General features: G+C 54.1%; 1 protein-coding gene across 1 annotated transcript; it reads right to left on the bottom strand.

Moving 5' to 3' along the window:
- Positions 1-1,688: 1,688 nt before the first annotated feature.
- SLC2A7 (solute carrier family 2 member 7) lies at positions 1,689-19,049 on the bottom strand. The gene is made up of 12 exons (XM_045546216.1): positions 18,999-19,049; positions 17,814-17,912; positions 15,916-16,076; positions 13,173-13,297; positions 12,284-12,436; positions 10,693-10,818; positions 10,210-10,397; positions 9,312-9,422; positions 7,374-7,475; positions 3,685-3,760; positions 2,479-2,606; positions 1,689-1,913 (listed from the first exon to the last, which is right to left on the bottom strand). The coding sequence occupies exons 1-12, from the start codon at positions 19,047-19,049 to the stop codon at positions 1,689-1,691; spliced, it is 1,545 nt and encodes a 514-aa protein (XP_045402172.1).
- Between the last annotated feature and the right edge of the window lie 1,578 nt (positions 19,050-20,627).

The raw sequence follows: 20,627 nt of genomic DNA, 5'->3' as shown, positions 1-20,627 counted from the left end.
ACACCTTGGACCTCCCGAAGACTCAGTCATCGGCCCAGGGCTCCAAACAGATCCAGAGGCCTGGTGGGGTCCCTGGGATGAGCACGCAGGGTCCTCCGCTGTCACATCTATCCCAATAGTAATCAGGAAAATGACCCGTGGCGTTTGTAAAATGCTTCATAACCAACCAAGCATTTCCACTTGGCTTCTACGAGGCAAATGTTATAAATGTAGACAATGAAGCTAAAAGAGATTAGGTAACTTACTCGCCTAAGGACCAGAACAGGTGAAAAAGCTGGGATCCAAAGAAAGATCTTGTGGTGGTTTAAAACTACTTCTGCAAACTCTTCGACACCCTTCTGTTCAAAAGCTGCAGTGTAGCCCCTATCCCCGGCCCTCTTCCAGCATGGGCTGGAGTTAGTGACCAGCTTCTGGTGAACAGAATGTGGCAGAACTGATGCTATATGGCTTTCAAAGCTGGGGCAAGTGGGGGGGGGGGCGGGAAGAGAGAGAGAGAGAGTTTCTGTCTGCCTGTCTCTCCTTCTCCTCACCCCCAGGAATCCAATCCAGCTCCCAAGGTATGCAGGGGCCCAGGTCATGTGTCATTTTCAGCTGAGCCCCAGCAACGACCATCAGAAACTGAACGAGCCTTTGGATGATTCGAGTCTTCCAGCTGAAGTCCCAGATGTCAAGGAGCAGAGACAGGCTGTCCCTACTGAGTCCTACCTGAATTCCTGACCCACAAAAACCAAGAGACACATGACTATTGCTGTTTGAACCACTACATTTGGAGGTTATTTGTTACAGGGCAACTGGCAGACCAATAACTAATATGCAAAGTGACAAATACTCCAATGGAAGAAGGCACACAGTGATTCCGGAGCCCAGAGGTGAGGGGACCTCCCCCTGGGTAGGACAGGAGAGGTTCTAAAGGCACATTCACGCTGAGTTTTGAGGGCTGGGTAGGGTTTTGGTCATTTGGATGAGGGGTGTTTGAAAGCGCCCAGGAAGAAAGGCACAGACGTTTGAAAGTACATGGGGTGGTGGCAGGAAACCATGCAATGCCAAGGTTACCATCTTGGGTGACAGAGAATCAACCAAGGATTGCAGCAGGAAAGTGACATGATCGGGCAGAATGCAGGTGCTGAACATGCTCGCCTTGTGTTCAAGTAAGATGTCAACTGCCCCAGCCTAGGGAGGGAATTGACTGGGACTGTTTTGCTGAAACTGGAAACAAGTCATACTCTTTTGCCCAGTTGCCCATGGGATCAACAGCTGTGAACGCTGACCAGGACTAGCTGTGCAATCTCCATGGCGTGGAGAGAGGAAGCCACCTCACCAGGAAGGCAGTGGGATCTAGAGCCTTTGATTCTTTAGTTAGCATACTGGTATCCATATCAATTGCTGAACTTGAAAAGTTTTACTTTAAAAAGTGCATCTGTACATCATTCAAGTTGTGGTGCCAGTGCAGAATCAGAGAATCGAGTCTGACCAATCAATGCTTGTGTACCTGCCTCGCCCTGTCTGTCACCCTCCCAGCTGATCACTTCTCAACTAAATCAGGGACTAAACTTTCCACCGCCTTCCAGTTGCCACTGGGGGCACAAAAGTCTCAGAGCTGTTACCCTTCCCCAGGGCCTGGGGCAGGGAATCCCCTTTGTCATGGTAGGAAGCTTTGACCATGGGAACACGGACGCCACGCAGAGCCACTAAAAGGAAGTTTTCATGGTGGCCATAGAGAGTACGTGAGGCCCAACATGGATGTTGTCTTCTTTCTTCTCCTCTGGAATCTCCACCCCATTTCTCTTGGCGAAAATGCGGTTTATCTCCACAAACGTTCGGCCCTTAGTCTCAGGAATGACCACGTAGATGTACACAGCAGTGAGGAGGCAGATTCCCGCAAAGATGATGAAGCTGTAGGCGCCAATGGCCACCTAGACAGAGAGACGAAGACAGCAGGAGGGAGACAGAAAGGCACAACAGGACAGTTCTGGGTGAGGCTTTTGTGAGTCATAAAAGAGTTTCTTGGTGGCTTGGAGGAGTAAAACAGCTAGAAAATTGGATCCCCTAATATAAAAAAGGAATCCTTAGCCTGTTGACAATAGAGGTTTATGGCCTCTGGGCCCTGAAGGTGCTAAGGATGCAGAGGTCAAGGTCAAGGTCATGTGCACATCTCAGCAACAGGAAGCAGGGGATTTGCTCCCTTTCTTGCTCTAGCTTGCTTTCCGTTGCCTCTGACCTTCCGGGATCAGAGCCCCTGAGTAATCGGCCCCTCACAGTGGAGTGGGGAGCTCCCTTCAGCGGTGGGAAAGTGGCCTGCTCAGAGGGTTTGGCTGCAGCGGCCTCATCTGCCCTTGAAAGCCTGGGAGAGCCACGCACCCTCATTGACTTCTCAGAGGTTCTTGGCATGAGGGGAGCGACTGCTGGTTCCCTGGGGCCCCTCCTGCTGCAGGGCTGGGGCCGGCTGGGACAGGGTGGGGACGGGGCCCCTTGGCTCACCTGGACGGACGGGAACACGAAGCCCACGATGAAGTTGGTGAACCAGTGCACCGCCCCATCCACCAGGAGCGCGGCAGGCCTGGAGGACTGCAGGAAGATCTCCGTCCTCACCACGGCGGGGACTGGGCCTGCGGGCAGAGGGCCGGGACCAGTGCAGTGGAGAAGGGCCCGGGGGTCCCCAAGGGCTGGCAGGACGCGGCCTGTTCCAGCGTCAGACCGAGACCCCGGAGCGCCTCAGGGACCCGTACGGGCTGCCCTGCTGCGACAGGGACGGGAAAGGAAGCCCACCCACGCCCACAAGGCCAGGGCACGGAGAGGGCAGGAGCGGGAAAGGTCCCCTGGGATTTGGGTTCCCCTGCCAAGTTTCCTCAAGGCCAGCGAAGGTCTGTAGCAATGAAGCGAATGGAAAACTTGGGAGCAGCGGGGGTGAGTCGCGGGAGGAACGCGCCCGCCCCTCACAGGCACGGAGCTCTCCCAGCCCTTCTCTGCACGGCGTGGCTTTGACCTTCCCCGACGGTCAGGGCCCCGGGGCTCGGCCGAGCCGGGGGTGCTGCCCCCCGTGGGGGGTCTGGGACCCGCAGCGCCTGCCGCCCCGCCTTTCTTTGGGGCAGAGTCCTTTTCTCAACCGTTTCTCTTTATCGCCCCCTTAAGGAGATTGTCTAAAATGTCTAAAGCCATTTTTTCCCTAACCGCCATCCCATGAAAATTCATACCGTGTATCTGTTTTTGTCCTGTATATCTATCTGTGGCTTTATGCACAAAAAGTGTAAGAGTCAGCCCCTCCCCCAACCAGTCTCCCGCCCTTGGCTGATATGGTCACGTGCAAAATGCGCAGCCTTGGGGAGGCACGCGGAGGGGAATTCAGAGCCCCAGACTGAAGCCGCCCTGGGGCTGTCAGCTGCAGAAGAGGAGGGCACCTTCCTCAGGGCTCTGCTCCCGGAGTGGGAGCTGCGGGAAGCCAACTGTCCTGCCTCCCTCTTCTCCACCAGGACAATGCAACTAAGCGTCCCTTAGGACCTGACTGATCACCTCTCATCTGCCCGCACCGAGTTCTTCCCGGAGGAGCCTGAGGCCTGCAGAAGCAGGTGGCTTGTTCCAGTGGGGGCGGAGGATTGAGGACACCCACTCATTCCACAAATATTCACTGAGCACAGCAGATGTGTCAGGTCCAGGAAGGACGGGGGTGGGGAGGGGTGCAGTACTCACTGGGCCCGATGGAATGTCCCGAGATGTAGGCGAAGACGCAGAGGACGCTGAGGTAAGACAGCTCAGGGACCGTGCTCTGTGGGCAGAGGCAGGGCTGTCTGGGCTGAGAGGGCCTGGCCTGGGACCTCTGCGACCCTGGGGCTGGGGGCCCCACATGCAGATAGGTCCACCTGCAGGGCCCACCTGGATTTCTGACACCTACATGGGCCTCAAGGGCTCTGTGGGTAAGAGAGGAAGATGACAACGAGGACTGCCTTCTAACGTTCAAGTTCACAGAGGGCTCCCTCCAACCTCACCTAATCCTGAGTGACGGAGGAGGAGGAATATCTAACTTCTATTTATTTTCATGCCAGGTGCCATTTTCTGCACTTCACACATATTTACCCGTCTAATCTTCCTGACACGCCTCTGCAGGTGCATATTACTGTTTCAGTCCTGCACACGTGCAGTCAGAGAGCCCCGGCACAGACCACGAGGCCCCCCAGTCCCTCAGGGATCAAGCAATGGCCTAAGTCAGCCAATCAACAGGTGATGGGCTTAGGATCCGGACTCTAGCACTTTCTGTGGGGAATCGTTGTAGGAGCTCCGGGCCAGGGGAGCCGGCAGACCACCCTCTCTGCCCCCACGGCCAGTGGAAGGGCTGGAGCAAAACCGGGTCTACGGACCCCAGCTAGACTAAACGGGGCACCCCCAGATGAGCTCCCCAGGTGACGTTCTAATGACAGCGACGATGAATGCTCCGAGGGAGAAGTTGGCGGCGGGGCTGGAAAACATGGAGGGCGAAGGGACACTGGAGGCTTTTGAGTGAAGGCGTGGCAAGACCCGATCCATTTCAACAGAAGGTGCTGGGGGAAGCAGGCGGGTGGGTTCGGGGGCATTTCTACACTTGGAGCAAAAGCGGAGCTGCCTAGGCTAGGGGGCCGCCCTGGAGCTGGTGTGAGGGGCCAGCCGCTGGCACGTTTTCAGGCAGAGCCCTGGGTCGGACAGAGAAGTGAATGAGAGAAGTCACCGAGGACGCTGCCAAGGTTTCTGAAACGCACTGGCAGTGCCCTCTGCAGACGATGCTCGGTTTTGTTCACCCCTTTCCCTCTTGCCCATAGTCCCTAAAGTTTCTACTGAAAACTTGTATTTGTTTTAAAATTAGAAAAGAAAGTTCTTTCAACAGTAAGGTTTAATTAAATAGAATCATGAACGTCATGAAGGAGTTCAGGAAATTTCGCCCCAAAATATGATTCCTTGGTATTTCGAATTAAAGGCCCTTCGAGATCAAAAGGGACTGGAAGTGGCTGTGCCTCTGGCCCCATAAACCAGACTGACCCGCCAAAGGCACAGTGGACTCCTTTCCCTTCCCCCTATCTCACTGCACTGCAGGAAAGAAAATCAAGAATGCAGCCAGACCGGGCCCAATCATTTTAAACATGATAGCTGTTTAAGTTTGCAGGTCAATCTGTTTCTCCCCATCCATTCATTCTGTCAAGTATCTATTTATCCTCTTCAGCAACCGTTTGTTGCCCCTGAACAGAATTACCTATTACTCCTCATCTCCCCCTCCCTGCTAAAAAGAGGGTATAAAAATATCTGGATCCCCTGGGGATATTGGGTAATCACTCTGCGATTCTCCTCGTGCACAGGGTGAATAAACCTCTTCCTCTTATCTCTCTGCCTCCCCCTACAGTCACTAATCCTATTCCTCGCCTCTCCCCTGCCCCCTCTGCCTCTCTTGTCCCTCCAGAGTCCTTGGACTCCAACAGCTTCCTCCCACAGAATGGTCTCTGCACTCTCCAGGCTCTTAAGGAGAAAGTCATTAGGGTGATGTGCCCCCATAATATCCTGAGTTAAAAATAAATAAAGACATATAAAGACAAAAAAAAAAAAAAAGAAAGAAAGTCATTAGGGAGAGGCCAGCTTGGAAGAGAAGGAAAAGAACAAAGACCTTGTCTCTAAATTACAGAGTAAACTCTTCACAAACTCTTGTACTCATGTATGTACATGTATGATTGTGTTCGCAATTACATATTTTTAATTTGAAAGGGTTTCAGTACAGTGGCGCAGTTACTGCAAAAGCAACAACAGCCAAGAGGTATCCGAGGAGACACAAAATGCCCATTGTTTTAAAAATATTTCATATTACTCTTAACCGCTGTCGGTGGGAATGTAAACTAGCACAGCTACTATGGAAAACAGTGTTGACATTTCTCAAAAAACTAAAACTAGAATTACCATTCAATCCAGCAATCCCACTTCTGGGTATCCACCCAAAGGAAAGGAAACCAGTATATCAAAGGGACACCTGCACCCCCATGTGTCATGTTCATTGCAGCACTATGCACAACAGCAAAGATACGGAATCAGCCAGTGTCCATCGGTGGATACATGGATAAAGGAAATGTGGTATCTATACACAATGGAATACTATTTGGCCATAAAAAGAATGAAATCATGTCATTTACAGGAGCATGATGGGACTGGAGGTCATTATCTTAAGTGAAATAAGCCAGGCACAGAAAGACAAATATCCCATGTTCTCACTTCTATGTGGGAGCTACAGAATTTGATCACATGGAGAAACCAGACTGGAAAGGGTGCTCGGGAGGGGGAGATGAAGAGAAGTGGGTTAAAGGGTACAAACATACAGTTAGAGAGAAGGAATAAATTCAGTGTTTGACAGCAGAGCAGGATGACTATAGTTAAGCAAAAGTGTATAGTACTCGGGAGATGGACACCCTCGACTCCCTGACTTGATGATCACTTTGCATTATATATATGTAACAAAATTTCACATGTACCCCATACATTTGTACAAATGAAACAAAATAAAAATAAATTTAAAATTTTCACATCATGGCCATCCTATGTATTTTTGTAACTTCTGGAGGATGTGGATAATAAATATAGGCTGAAAAAAGTTACACATTAAAATGGTGTATTTCCTGTTTGGGTGGCCTGATGTGTTTTTCAATCTTACTGTGATACGATCCCCAATTTCTTTTTAGCCTGTCCCTTTATTATTTCTTTTCCCAGTTTGCCCTGATCTTGTCTCCAAGATACTTTTAACACTACAGACTGAGGCACACCTTGTCACGGGCAGGGCCCACTGAAGAGAGCTCTGCCGCACTTACTACCTGGGGAGTCATTTTAAGGACACAGTTACAAATCAGCCCGAGCTCATGGGCCAGAACATCCTGTGCCTTCCTCCTTCCCTGCAGCCTGACCCTCTCATTCGTCTTGTGTGTTGTTCCTATTTCAATCGAGACTGTTTTCCTTCCTCTTGTCACAGACAAGAGCGTTGGGTCAGTAGTTATTTTCTCCGAATGTTTATTCTGTAGTCCACGCCAACCTCTGTTCTCATATCCTTCTACTTCTTGAACGGGATGCCTCTTTAAGAACAGGTGTGCTCTTAAATCCACACCTGTTCGTTATCAGTAGGTGTTTTCTAGCACAGTTGTGCCCTCCTATTTACGTATGCACATATGTATTTTTTTGCAAACTGTTCTCTCAGTTTCTCCTTTAGGTAACAGCTGGGCCGGCCGTGTTTATTTATTTGTTTGCAGGCCCGGGTGTAGGTGAGCCAAACCATCCCTGACCTCCACGAACTCCAGGATGGTGGCGTTGCAAAGTACCTGTCCGCATGTCTCACCTCCACCCCCTGCCCGCATCCCCCACCCAGGGGACAGGGAGTGAGTTCAGACCTGGAAGAGGAGCGCCAGTGTCAGCACCAGGCAGGAGGAGCCGCAGATGCCGTAGCCGACCAGCAGGAGGCGCCGCCGCCCCAGCCGCTCCACCAGGAAAGCCTGGGGGGAAAGTGCGGGCGGTGAGGAGCCTCAAGGCCACCTGGCACCCGGAATTCTTGGCCGAGCCTCCACTCCCTCCTACGGGTGCCCCTTTCTCACCTCCCTGCCTGTGCGTGGGATGCAGCCTGCCTGCTTTGACACGTGTTTGACGCTCACGCCCTACACCAAGACCCTTCCTGGTTCCAGTCATTTACGGACCTCAGGGATCTCGGCTCCCCGCAACCCCCTCCTCCAACTGGAACAACCACATTCTCTGGTTTCTGAGATGCTTTGACATCTTGGGACCTTGCTGGCCCTGGAGGGACTGCCCCTCCCACAGTTAGCCAGTTCCCAGAGGTAGCAAACAGGGGTCCCCGAGAGTGCCTCTTTCCTGTGCAAGCCAGCCCAGGCCCACTCCCTCCACCTCCTGGGTGGGGCTCGCACACTCTGGCCGCTGTGCACCTGCTGATCAGCCAGGGCCACGTATGCCCCAGAGCCTGCTGAAACTATTTGCTGTTTACCGAGCTAACACTAAACCTGCCTGCCCTGCCTCGCCCCTTCCTTTCTGCAGGAACCGCAATAAAGGCTCTTGCTCGCATTTTCCCCTCAGTTCCTCTGCGCCCAGAGCTTCCTGTGTGGCCTGTGCGGAGTGCCCTGCCCCCTCCTTCTGGGAACTGTGAGTCGCAAACTATCTTTTCAGCAGCAACTGTCTCCTCATCTGTTGGCCTCGCCATACCTGAGTAATAATAAAACCTACTTTTAAAAATAGACTCCCCCATTCCCTGGTGCTCCAAGCTCGGCCACGCTCCTTCTGACTAGCAAGCACTCCTTCCTTTCCTCTGCCTCTATGATAATGCCATTTCTGTGTCTACTCCGTCCCTACTGTCCGACCCAAGGCCAGGTCCTGCACAGTCACTTGACTCATGTTACTTCCAATTCTCCTAGCAACCCTACGGACAGGGATTGTCACTGCCATTGAGGACGGCCAGCCAGGAGCACAACGGCAATCCTAGCATTGTACAAAAAGTGTCAGTGAGACTCTGCCTGGCGCCCAGATGCTGCCCCTCCAGGGAGAGGGAACGTCTGTCCTTCTGGCCCGGGTTTCTCCGGGTAGGCAGACGGGGAAGAAGGTCCTGTGGTGATCATTTATCCTAGAGGAGGAGGGCTCTGAGGATACAGGGTGGATCCTGCCCCAGAGGAACAAAAGGGAGGGGCCCAGGGACAGCAGGAGGAAGGGGTTAAGAATTGGGCCCTGGGAGCCTCCTGCCTCCTCCCCTAATTCTCCTGTCATCCTCCTCTGCTGTTTTCCTTCATGTCTCCCTCCCGACTGGGACTTAAACTAGCTCCAGGGAAAATATAAATAAGTAATAAATAATTTCAAAAAAAAAACATTGACTCTCCCTGGCAACTCAGGAAATAGGAATCAAAATAATCAGACGCTAACTTGAAAATGTTCCGGGGAAGGAACAGCGTGATCCTCAGCTCTGTGCGTGAGCGCAGCTTTGCGGAGTCACCCTGATGCAACGTGTGTGACAAAGCAAAAGTGGCTCAGATTTTAAACATTAAACTCTGAAAAAATAGTATTGTATTAACAAAAAATAACACCTCCATCAGGATGCCGAGTTTTGCAATCACCATCACAATTCTACACAGGAAGAAACTTGGATTTGAAAGTATTTTGAGTCGCCTGGTCACGGTCACACAGGCGGTAAGTAGGAGCACATCCAAAAGTCCATGTCCTGCAAGTGACCCCAGGGTCAGGGTCACCACACTCAGCTGACTCTGTGGGGCTCCTGTCTATCTGGGGACACCTGCTCAGAGACGCTCCAGCAGGCAGGATGCCGCCCGGTCACTCACCGAGATGACGGTCATCACTATGTTGATCACACCGGCACCCACGGTTACGTACTGGGACTGAGAGGGCTCCACACCCGCAGACACATAGATGATGTCTGCGTAGTAGTTGATCTAAACGAAAACACAGGGCTGTGCAGAGAGGCCCAAAGACCTGGGCCACTGGCTTAACGTTCTTGACTCAAGCAGCGAACAGTACGAAAGCCTGGGCTGGGGACCCCTGGACAGGAAGGAGGCAGCAGCTGATGGGCAAGAGCCATGACGGGGGGTCAGGACACCAGGGACAGAGCCCGGCCCTGCCCCCCTCTGAGCCTCAGGTTCTGATCTATGAAATGAGAACTGGACCACACGACATTTAACAGCACTTTTCCCTCTGTCACTTTGCTGTTCTTTGAGCTCAGACCCCACAAAATGATTTCTCACCTCTTACTTTGGGTCAAGTCAACCCCGATTCAGCTTGTCTTCTGGTCAAGCGCTAAGGACGTTGGCACAAACAGCACTTCCGATAGCCATGTCATGCTGCTCCCCATTTGGTGGCCCCCACCTGGGCTGTCCAGCCCTCCCAAGGTCACTTGTTAAACATCCGCGGATCCCTAAAGGCCCAAAGCCACCTCTCGGGCACTTCCCGGGGGCACCAACTGGGTTACCCACCCAACCTCTGACGTTTCCCTCTGTTTTTCTCAGATCCCCACCCTTCCCGCTGCACTATCCACAGACACGGTTACAGTTAAAGGACTATGTTCACCTGCGTCATGGCAGGTGGAAGCTCCTGACCCAGGCTGGGTCCACTGACCCCTGGCCTTGCGCTGCGGGAGCCATCCGTTTATAAATCAAATCCTGTTCATTCTGCTCAATCTGCTTCCCCCTCCCTGCCACCCCCTCCTAGCCAGGTCCGGCGTACCGCGTTGATGCCCGACAGCTGCTGGCCGGCCATGAGCACCACGATGGACACCAGCTGCCAGCGCAGTGGCCGGAAGGTGCAGAGGTTGAGCACGGACAGGCGGCCCTCGGCACGCTCAGCCTGGGCCTCTGCTCTCATGTCCTCCAGCTCAGCCTCGACATCTGCGTGGCCTCGCAGCCTCTGCAGGGCTGCCAGGAGCAGAGCGCCGTCCCCAGCAGCCCGTTCATCTCGCTGCGGGCTGGACCTCTGGACCCCACCACGTGGCCCGCTCTGACCGCAGGCTTTCCTCACCATTCCCCTCCACCTGACCCCAGCCAGGGCCCCAACACCGTGGTTGTGACCCGATCTCCACCCCCACTCTATCCACCCACCCAGATGCCACTTTCTCAGCCCCAACCCACGGTGGCTCCTACTCTGACCGCAGGCACGGCTTCCGGGGTGCCCCAGGGTGGAGGGGTTGGCGAAGCGGCTGCGCATTCATACCTTGCCGCGCGGTGGCTTCATCTCCCTTCTGAATCAGGGTGTAGCGGGGGCTCTCAGGGAAGAAGGGCAGGGAGAGCAGCTGAATTAGGGCGGGCACCCCCGTGAGCGCCAAGAGCACCGGCCAACCTGCAAGGAGCCAGGCCAAGGGCTGAGGGATCCCTGGGGGGCTCCGGGCGCCCCCTGGCTGGCCCCCGCCACGGCCTGACTCCCTTCTCTGGGAGGGTCTCTGGCCCCTGGTGTTCCTACCCTTGGGGAGAACCCAGGACCCACATACAAAGGGGTTCCACATGAAAAATGGAGAAAATAATTATAATTTTAAAAGTACATGTTATTAATTATTTTGCAGGAAGAGCACTGTTTTTCTTACGGATAGGATATGCTTTCAAAGTTTGAGCCCTAGAGAAAATGCAGTTACGTCTTGTTCCTAACTTTATGGCTGGAATGGGCATAACCTCTGCCCCACTGGGGGCTGTGGTTGGGGAGTGGGGTGGACCCAGGCATGCGCCTGTGTGAGCTCCTCCTGGAAGGCTGGGGTGAGGGGGGACCCTGAGATCCCACGAAGAGAGCAGGATCTGCACCCGCCACCTCTCACCCCTGCTGGTAGTGGGACCTGGACAAGCTGCTCAGACTCTCTGGGCCTCAGTTTTCTCATCAGTAAAATAAAGATAATAATACTAATAACACTACAAATAAAGTACCAGGCATGGCTTGGCGAGGGTCAAAGAGGTGCTACGCGCTGAGCATCAGTGCAAGGTGGCTTTTCCCTGTTGATGCCTGTCTAATTAGAGTGTTTAATATTCAGCTGCAGCGCGGCGGTTTGGGAGTCATTATTCCTAATGAGTTTCCACCCAGCGCCCACCGGGCTCGGAGTGCCTGAGTCCCTTTAGGGTACTGTGGGGAATGCGAGGACACAGACCCACCCACTGAGGCATCCGTGGAATGTGGGTCATTTGAAAATGAGTGTGATAAACGCCCCCGCTGTGTTCACGGCCAAGTCCAAGCCCTGTGTGCTGCACCCGCCTCTTACTCAGCCCTGCGTGACTGTGTCACACTCTCTCCTCTCTCTTAAACCTCCACCCTGTCCCCCACCCTCATTCTCAGGCAACCACCCCACCTCCTGTTCCCCTGAGAAAATAGAAGGCACCAGAACAAAACATCTGCGGGTGTGCAGGAGCCACACCCACCCAGGTAATGGTGATGGTGGCTCAGCCCATTGACCTCATTCCCTATGGACTGTTCCTACAGCAGCCAAATGTGCCGATACTTTTCCCGGCTTGAAAAAACCCCTCTTCCCTTGGCCCCATGTCCCTTTCCAGCTACCACCCACCTTCTCTCCTTCCCTGTGTTGCAAAACTCCTAAGAGTGGTCTACGCTGCTCGTCTCCAAGTCCTTGCCTCCCATTCCTGAGCGTGATGTGTCCCCACCACTCACCAAAACAGCCCCGATCAAGGTCACCCACCTCGCTGCACATTGCCCAACCCAAAGGTCACCTCTCGGTAACATCGGGCACAGCCGAGTCAAGGCCTAGACCCCGTGTGCCGTGGCCCCAGCTATCCACCACCCCCCGTGACCCCCGTGTGCTGCTGGTCACCTGTAGGGTTGCCCAGGATGGCATGGAGGCTGAAGATCTGCGCTAGGAAGACGCCAAGGATGACGAAAACCTCGGTCATGGTTCCCAACATGCCCCTCAGGTTCTTGGGGGCCAGTTCTCCCAGGTACATGGGGAGGGCGCTGTAGGAGATGCCTGGTTTGGGCAAAGCAGAAATCAGGGGAGGCGAGGAGCAGACCCGGCCTCCCATGACACAGGCCCAGGGTTCATTCACCCCGTGTCCTAACCCCGGAGCTTCTCCGCACTGTCCGCCCCTCTGTGGAGACGGAAATGGGCCCATCTTGACTGTTCAGTAGCAAAATCCCTCCAGAATCCTCAGCCCCCAGGGGGACATCACCAGGGTGACAGGAGGACACCTTTTCCTTTCTAGCTGCCGGGCTGGGCCACTTCCACCGGGGAGGACACTGAGCTTCCAGGCGTCCCTGGGTAGCGGGACACGAAGGTAACTTTTTTGCTTCTGTTTATTGTCTGATTTTTCTAAAGCACAGATTACTTGTATTACTTTTTTTTTTAAATAAGAGAAACTGCTATAGTTAAGAAAGCTGGCTCACCTGCTGCCTGAGACCCCAAATTCTGTATTCCTTTCACTTGAAGCCCCTTATCCTCAGTTTAAGCTGTACATCCTTGGAAGATACCTTGTAAGACCTTATTGGCTGTGTGTACTTCAAGGTACAAGTGTGTTTTTAAAGATCCTTCCCCGACAGAAGATTTTGTTAAGGAAAGAGAAGGGCTAGAAAGCATATGGGAAGGGCCTGGGAAGGGAGACAGGAGGCTGCCCCGAAAGGGGGCAGAGGCAGGTAATGCCAGCCGGACTCTGTCGGGCCAAGGAGCCCCCTCCCCCGAGGGTGAGCCTGCGCCGGGGCCCAGCCACCTGCACAGACGCCCAGCACCACTCGGGAACAGATGATCAGCTCAAAAGCCTTGGCCGCCTTGCTGGCCCCCATCAGGACGGCAGGGACGATGGCGAAGACGTTGTTGACCAGCAGGGCCCCCTTCCTGCAAAGACAGCAGGCCCGACACCGGCTCACACTCTCCAGACCTGTCCTCAGCGGGGCTGGGGGTGTGTCAGCGCAAGGGCTGGCAGACGGGGCTGTGGACTGGATTGTGTCCTGGATTCATCCGTGGAAGCCCTGTTTGTGATGGCATCAGGAGGGGATTGATTAGGTCGTGGGGGGACGTCCTCGTGATGGGATTGGTGTGCTTGTACGAAGAGACATGCGAGAAATCTCTCTCCTTTTCTGCCCCATGAGGACACAGCAAGAGGAAGGCAGTCCCTAAGCCAGGAAGTGGACCCTCACCAGGAACGAAATCTGTGGCACCTTGATCTTGGATTTCTGGCCTCCAGAACTAGGAGAAATACAGGTCTGCTGTTTAAGCCACCTACCTGTGGTGTTTTGTTATGGCAGCCTGAGCTGATTAGGATAGATGGGAAGTGTGAACCGGGAACCGGGAAGCGAGGACAAAAGGAAGGAAGATTTGGGGTCGCTGGGAGTAGGGCTGGTGTAGGGGATCTTCCTAACAATCGGAACTGCCTAGAAACGGTAGGGAAGGAAAGAGGAATGGGCTGCCTCAGGAGGTAGAGAGCCTCCTGTCACTGGGGGTAGTCAAGTCATCGCTGGTGGTGTCTATACCAGACACGATGATTGGCAGGAATGTTAAACTGGGGTTTCCACAGCTGGTGGGATGCAGAGCTGGACTAGGTCATTTGCAAGATCCTGTCCAAGGCTTAAAAACCACTGGCCTCTAGAAGGGAGGGAGGGAGTTCCTGGAAAATAGAACTACGTGGGGTGCACCTGACAGCCTCGTGACCCATCCCGTCTTCCTGTCTTCCTGACTCTGTGCCCTATCCTGATGTGGGTGGCACCAAGGGCTCCCTTGCCCCTGCTGCCTTGCCTTCGGCTTTGCCTTTGCCCATGGAGCAGAAGGGAGTGGGCTGGGAGGGAAGAGGGCTCCCCGGCTGTGGGGTTGCTGGCTGGCGGGCCTGGTATTTTCTCCCTCCCTCCTTCCTTCCATCTTTTCCTCTCTTCACCATCAGGCCAAGGTGACTGCTCCTCCCCTCACCCCTTCAGGTCAGGAGGTGCTGAAGCTGCCAGCAGCCCCAGGCACCACCTTTGTGATTCCCCCACACCACTGAGGACCCCGGGACCCTGACTGATGCAGGTGCCCCGAGTGAGCCAACAGGGAGGGCAGGGCTCTGGTGCCAAGAGCAGGGAGGGAGTGGTGGGGACTCCATGAAAATATCCCTGGCTCAGCCACACTGAGGACTCACCAGGGAGTCCACAGACATGCAGACTGGTGTCCTCAGGCCACTTTTGTCTCCTGGGGCTGCCACACCCCAGAGAGCAGTGGCCAGAGGCCCCACATGGAGAGCGGAGAATCAGCCCCCACGCGTCCCTGCCCTCCTCTGGACCCCCAACCCCTCCTGACAACCAGGAGGCCTGTCAGCCTCGGCGGGGCTGGGGCTGGGACCCCCTGGTCAAGGCCGGCTCCACCACATTCCTGGGCTCAGCCTTCTCATCTGCAAAATGGGATGTCCCTGTGGTCCCTCCACCACCAAAGTTCTGTGACTGTGGGGTTCAGACCACGAAATGTGGAAGCCAAATCTAGACTTCTAGAACAGTCCAATCACTCTCAGTCTAGCCGAGAACACCACAGTCTGGATGACAAAAAAAAGCCTGAATTATGGCATAATTACAATACATTGAATGTTTTCTTCATTCAAGGGCACAACATATGACAAATTAATTGTTAACTATTCACAAGAAGAGGTCCTGAGTCCTGCATTAATAAATACATAATTAATTTTCACATCTACACTATTTTCTTTCAAGCCTGCAGACTGAAATGCGGTGGTTTCTCGACTCAGTTTCCTTAGAGGGCTTTCCGCTCATCCTGTGAACCACCCACTGGGCACGTCAAGTCCAAGTGTCACCACGAATTGTGAATGAGTGGGGGCTGACCCAACGGAATGCCACCGTGCCTCACCCTGAGACCTTGGCCCAGGCTCTTCTTTCCTGGGGACCTTGGCCTGTTCATCTTTCCTTATCTCCACAGTCACGTTTTTGTAGCACCTGAGCTTAGGCAGAAAGATTAGTGAATCTGAGTAAGGCAAGCAAAGTACAAAGACCTACCTAGCCTTCATTTCCAAGCTAGGTATGAGCTGGTGGCCAGCAGAGTGACTCAGTGTGACCCCAAACCTTGGCAACAAAGTCTGATGAGTTTGTGCAGGGAGGGGCTGCAGCTACTGGAACTTGGAGCCATGAGATCACCGGACCCTGAATGGAACCCCATCAACAAGCATGTATCAAACACCTGCTGGAAGTGCTTACAAGGCACTAAGCTGGGGACTGTCAGGAACTTTGGTCTCAAAGGCTGCCCCGCCTCTGCTGTGGTGATGGAGGGAGTGCTCTCCCCTGCCACTGCCTAGGAAGGAAATCCCAGAGACAGCTGGGGACTGGCTTTAAGGTCACAATGCCTGCGCCAAAGTGGAGACTAGATTTCAGACCCCCTGGCTTTGGGGGTCCCATCATCTCCCCACCAGGTGCACAATGGCCACGAGACAGTGCGGCTTCCTAACGTGAATTTCAAGTGAGAGCGGCGAACCTTCTGTTTACCTGCCACACCTATCAGCCAGCAGGCTGACGACCAGGGATCCCAGCAAGCCGCCCAGAGGAAACACGGACACCGTGCAAGACCACAGGAGCAGCATGACCTCCTGGTCCATGAAGGTGGCGTGTCGCTCGAAGTAGGTTTCGTTGTAGAATGACTTCAAGACCTGGAAAACATTGCCCCACCCACAGCCAAGAATACTGTGCGACTCATGAGAAACGATGACATGAGTGTTCTCACTGGCCACTTGCCATTGCACAGGGGGATATTTCTGCCAACACCTCTGGGACACGATCGAATCCGTTAATTTCCTGCTGTTACCTGAGAGTAAACAAATCTACTGTGTGATGGGTTGAGATGATGAACCACACTGCACAAAAATATTGTTAAAAAATTCACTGTTAGAAAATTCACTTCTTAGAGCCCTACTCTGCCAGAGGCAACATAGGAAATATTCTTACTAATTGTATGACTTCAGGCAAGTTATACGACCTCTAAAGCCTTAATTTCCTCATCAGTTATAGAAATATATCTCATAGGGAATTTGTGAGCATTAACTGTGATAAAGGGGTGGTACATTGCTTGACTCAGAAAAGATGTTCCCTCAGTGGTAATAATTATGAGTACACTAATTTATGTATATATGTAATATACACATATATGTATGTATACATGTTAATACCTGTATATATTAGTATGTGCCATGAGCAACTAGTGCAGTACCTTCTATAAAGCCGTAACTGTAAGTTAATGACATTGATTTTTAAAAATACTTAAAAATACAGCAGGACTCACTTACCCACATGAACGACCACTCTACCTGCCCTGCCTGGAGGCTGGGTCCCATCCCCTCTGCCCCTTCAGAGACAATCTCCCCGTGGTTGTCCCCATCCATCCTGCATCCCTGGCCTTCCCCTCTCTGCTGCTCCCCTCCCATGAGTGCACAACCTGACTCCTGCCTTAAAAGACCTAACGTGACCCCCCCCCATCTCCCTCCACTAAGAGTCATTCTTTTTTTTCGTTTTGTTTTTGAGACAGGGTCTTACTCTGTTGCCCGGGCTGGAGTGCAGTGGTGTGATCAGAGCTCACTGCAACCTCGAACTCCTGGGCTCCAGCAACCCTTCTGCCTCAGTGTCCTGAGTAGCTGGGACTACAGTGCTCCACTGCGCCTGGCTAATTAAAAATTTGTTTTGTAGAGACAGGGTCTTGCTATTGTTCAGGCTGGTCTCGAACTCCTGGCCTCAAGCAATCCTCCTGCCTCAGCCTCCTATGCCCGGCCTAAGTGCTGTTTGTCTCTCCATGCAGTGGAACTCATTGGAAAGGCTACCTGTTCATCTCTGCTCCTCCCTCCTGTTCTCTCTTGAACCCCCTCCAGTTGAGCTTCTGTCCCCTGTTCTCCCCTCGGCTGACCTTGTCAGGATCACTCACACCCTGCACGAGGTCAAAGCCATGGTCAGTCCTTGGTCCTGGCCTGGACTCATCAGCACAGCTGCCCTCCCCCACCACACTTTAGTAGGCTGTGGAAGCTCTGCCCTCGGGCCCCCCTACCTGCCAAAGGTCTCTTCTCTTTCCCTTCGCTCCCCCAGCCCCAATCTCAATCCCTAAACCCACAGAGTTCAACCTTTGACCCCATTCTCTTTGTCATCTATGAGGGGCCTTCCCAGGGTGAGAGTAATGGGGCTAAGGACCAAAGATGCTGGGCAGGGACTCAAGGTCCCCCTGGCATCCCAGTGTGCCAGGAGAGGACAACACTCCTGGGAGCAGCACCTCCAGTCACGCCCTGGTCCCCAGAGATGGCATCCAGGAGGCCAGGGGAAGATGGTGGCCTCCACAGAGGAAGACAGCAGCCGCCTCCCACCCCGCGGGCCCTGCCCAGCTGCCCAGCGACCCGCCTTGTGCCCACCATGTGTGGCGTGTTGATCACCGCGATGTTGTAGCCGTACTGGAAGGCCGAGCCGAAGGCCGCGCTCAGGGTGGCCAGCACCAGCGTGGGCTGGAGCCGCTGCGGGAGGCGAGGGCCAAGGTCAGCACATGTGGGGTCCACCGTGGCCTGGAAGTGGGTGGGGAGCCCTGGCCACACCCAGGGAAGGAGGAGGAGGCGGCTGGGGCACGGACGGCATTGTCTCCTCTGCCTCCTTGAGGGTTATCTGAGCACCTCCGTGTGCCTGGGCTGGGCCCTAGAGGGAGGTGACGGGTGGCGTGGGGGGTGCTCTAGGGGACAGGCCCAGCAGGGCGCTGCCCTTGGGAAGCTGATTTTCTAGTGAGGGGAGGCCAAAAAAAAAAAGACAAATACAATGATGCCAAACAGTGAGAGGCTATGAGGACAATGAAACAGGGTGACAGGTGGGGCCAAAGCCAGTGGGGGCTGGGGGCTGTGTTCAGTGGGGTGGGCAGGGAGGCCTCTCTGAGAGGGTGTCCTGGAACTGAGCCCCGGGCGGTGAGATTAGCAGCTGTGCGGGCGTCTGCGGGGAGAGCATTCTAGACGGGGAGCAATGCACAGGGACCCGAGGACCCACCGCCTGCCTTTGGCTCTAGAGAAACAAGGCTGAGCTCAGGGACAGGGGCTTTCATGGCTACCACGACACCCCGGGCAGCTCAGCCCGGGCAGCTCAGAGGGGCCGAGCCCAAGGGCTAAAGTGTGAGGAGGGGGCTGGGTGGGCTCTGTGGCTGCCTCCCACAGCAGAGAAAGCAGTTGGTGAACAGCTGCAGCCTGGACCACCACCCAGCCCTCTAACTGCACACCCCACGCCATCAGCTGCCTGACTGCCCACAGCCCCAAGCTCGGCACTCTCTGTCCCAGCCAGACAGAGAAGGATTCGGGCATCGTTCAGAGGCCGAGTCCCCTGGGCCCTTAAGGGTGGGGGAGCTGGGGGAGGGCAGAGGGAGGTGCGTCGGCAGTGCCATCCAGCCTCCCACGTCCCCTGAGCCGTGGGGTTTGGGGATAGCTGCTCGCCTACACTGCTCTCCCAGGGCGCACTGCTGTCTCCTTGCTAGAAGCATCTCCAGGGCCTTCACCTCCCTCCACAGGTCCCCATACCTGGTGGGAAAGGGACAGGGATAGTGACAGTTTCCTAGACTTGGCACTTACCCCCTCCCTGGGTGGGGTGGGCAGAGGGGTTCCGGCCTCTTTGTTCTCCATCCTTGCTCAGGTGGGAGAACAGGTGCGCTCTGCCTGCCAAGTGACACCTTAGTCCTGCTGTGGGCTGGGCACCTGCAGGACCTGCTGTTTCTCCCCCGAGCCCTCCTGGCTTTATGACCCTTCTGCCCTCTGGACCTGCCAACGTTTCCCAGGAGCAAATCTCCTTAAACATGTTGATAAGAAACAGGTTGGTGTTTTGCCAGTGCACAAGTCACACACAGCGTGGATTTCATCTTTGCCTCCGCCAAGCCCCACACCAGAAGCTCCCCAGTTGCACCAAGGAGGAATAAACATCGTCCGACATTGGTCCCTAGAGATCAGGAGTTTTGGAAACCAGGTCGGGCCGTGGCCTGGATCTGGGCGTCTTCTGCTCTGCCATTTCTCCATATCCGCCTCCTCTCATGCCTTGGGATGAATTATCCTTTGGGGGGAAAGAGAAAACTAGATGCTTTTAAAGAAACTCAATTTTCTTATTTCTAATTACACTTAATAGTATTAAATAAGTCCATAAAATTTTAGAAAAAAGGTGCTCACTTCAGAATCATCTCTACAAGCATTAAAAAAGAAGGGAGTGAGCGAATAAATCATGACAAGTGGGCTGATTGGAACACCAGGCTGCTGTGTCCAAGGAGAATCATGAAAACCGTGTGGGAACCTGGAAACACTACGTGTCTTTCGTTAACAGGGACTTTATGTGAAGTGACCTAAGCAGAGCACACTCAGTGCCACGGATGGTGGCCGGAGGGCCATCGCAGGGCGGGGATGACAGGAGGTTCTTATTTCTCCTGCGCACCCCGGACCTCTCGGGTGTTCTCTGACAGGATCCGAGTTTTGCCCCCCGACTTCCTCCTGAGTCCTCCGCAGCAAGGTCATCAACCCTCCTGTTTCCACTGACCCCAATCGAGGCTTTTCATGCCCATTTCTCGAAATTCTTCCAGGCTCTTCCGCTTGCCCAGTGCTCACGCCATTGCCCTGTTCTGAGGTATTTATTTTGGTGTTTCAGCAGCACCCACCCCAACACCCAGTAGCAACATCTCCATCAGTTTTCTGCCGTAACAAATTATCACAAAGCTAGTGGCTTAAAACAACACAAATTTACTCTCTCAGGGTATTGCAGGTCATAAATCTGACATGGCCTCTCAAGGTGTTGGGGCTGGGCGCGGTGGCGCTCCCTGTAGTCCCAGCTACTCGGGAGGCTGAGGCAGGAGGATCGCTTGAGTTCAGGGGTTTGAAGTTGCTGTGAGCTAGGCTGACACCACGGCACTCTAGCCCAGGTGACAGAGCAAGACTCTGTCTCAATAAAAACAAACAAAAAAAGGGGTCCGCAGGGCTGCATCCCATTCTGGAGGCTCTGGGGGGAGAATCCGTTCTTGCCTTTCCCAGCGTCCAGAGGCGCCTGAGTTTCTTGGCTGGCGGCCAGGGCCCATCAAAGCCGGCAGCAGCAGACGGGTCTTTCTCATGCTGCCCTGGCCCTGGTTCTCCTCCCTGTGATAACACTGGGGCCCTGGATAATCCAGATAATCTCCCCCCAGGGCCAGCTCGTCAGCAAGCTTGATTCCATCTGCACATTTCACTCCC

The sequence above is a fragment of the Lemur catta genome, chromosome 3 (genome assembly GCF_020740605.2).
Source record: "Lemur catta isolate mLemCat1 chromosome 3, mLemCat1.pri, whole genome shotgun sequence".
Taxonomy (NCBI): Eukaryota; Metazoa; Chordata; class Mammalia; order Primates; family Lemuridae; genus Lemur; species Lemur catta.
This window is presented reverse-complemented; position numbering and strand designations above follow the sequence as displayed.

What these genes read in the sequence shown, in the direction of transcription:
- SLC2A7 (XM_045546216.1), bottom strand. Translation starts at nt 19,049, where the DNA reads ATGGAGAACAAAGAGGCCGGAACCCCTCTGCCCACCCCACCCAGGGAG. An exon ending in GGTGCTGGGCGTCTGTGCAG is followed by an intron (nt 12,437 to 13,172) that starts GTGGCTGGGCCC and finishes TGCCCAAACCAG; the next exon opens with GCATCTCCTACAGCGCCCTC. An exon ending in TCGTGTTCCCGTCCGTCCAG is followed by an intron (nt 1,914 to 2,478) that starts GTGAGCCAAGGG and finishes CTCTCTGTCTAG; the next exon opens with GTGGCCATTGGCGCCTACAG.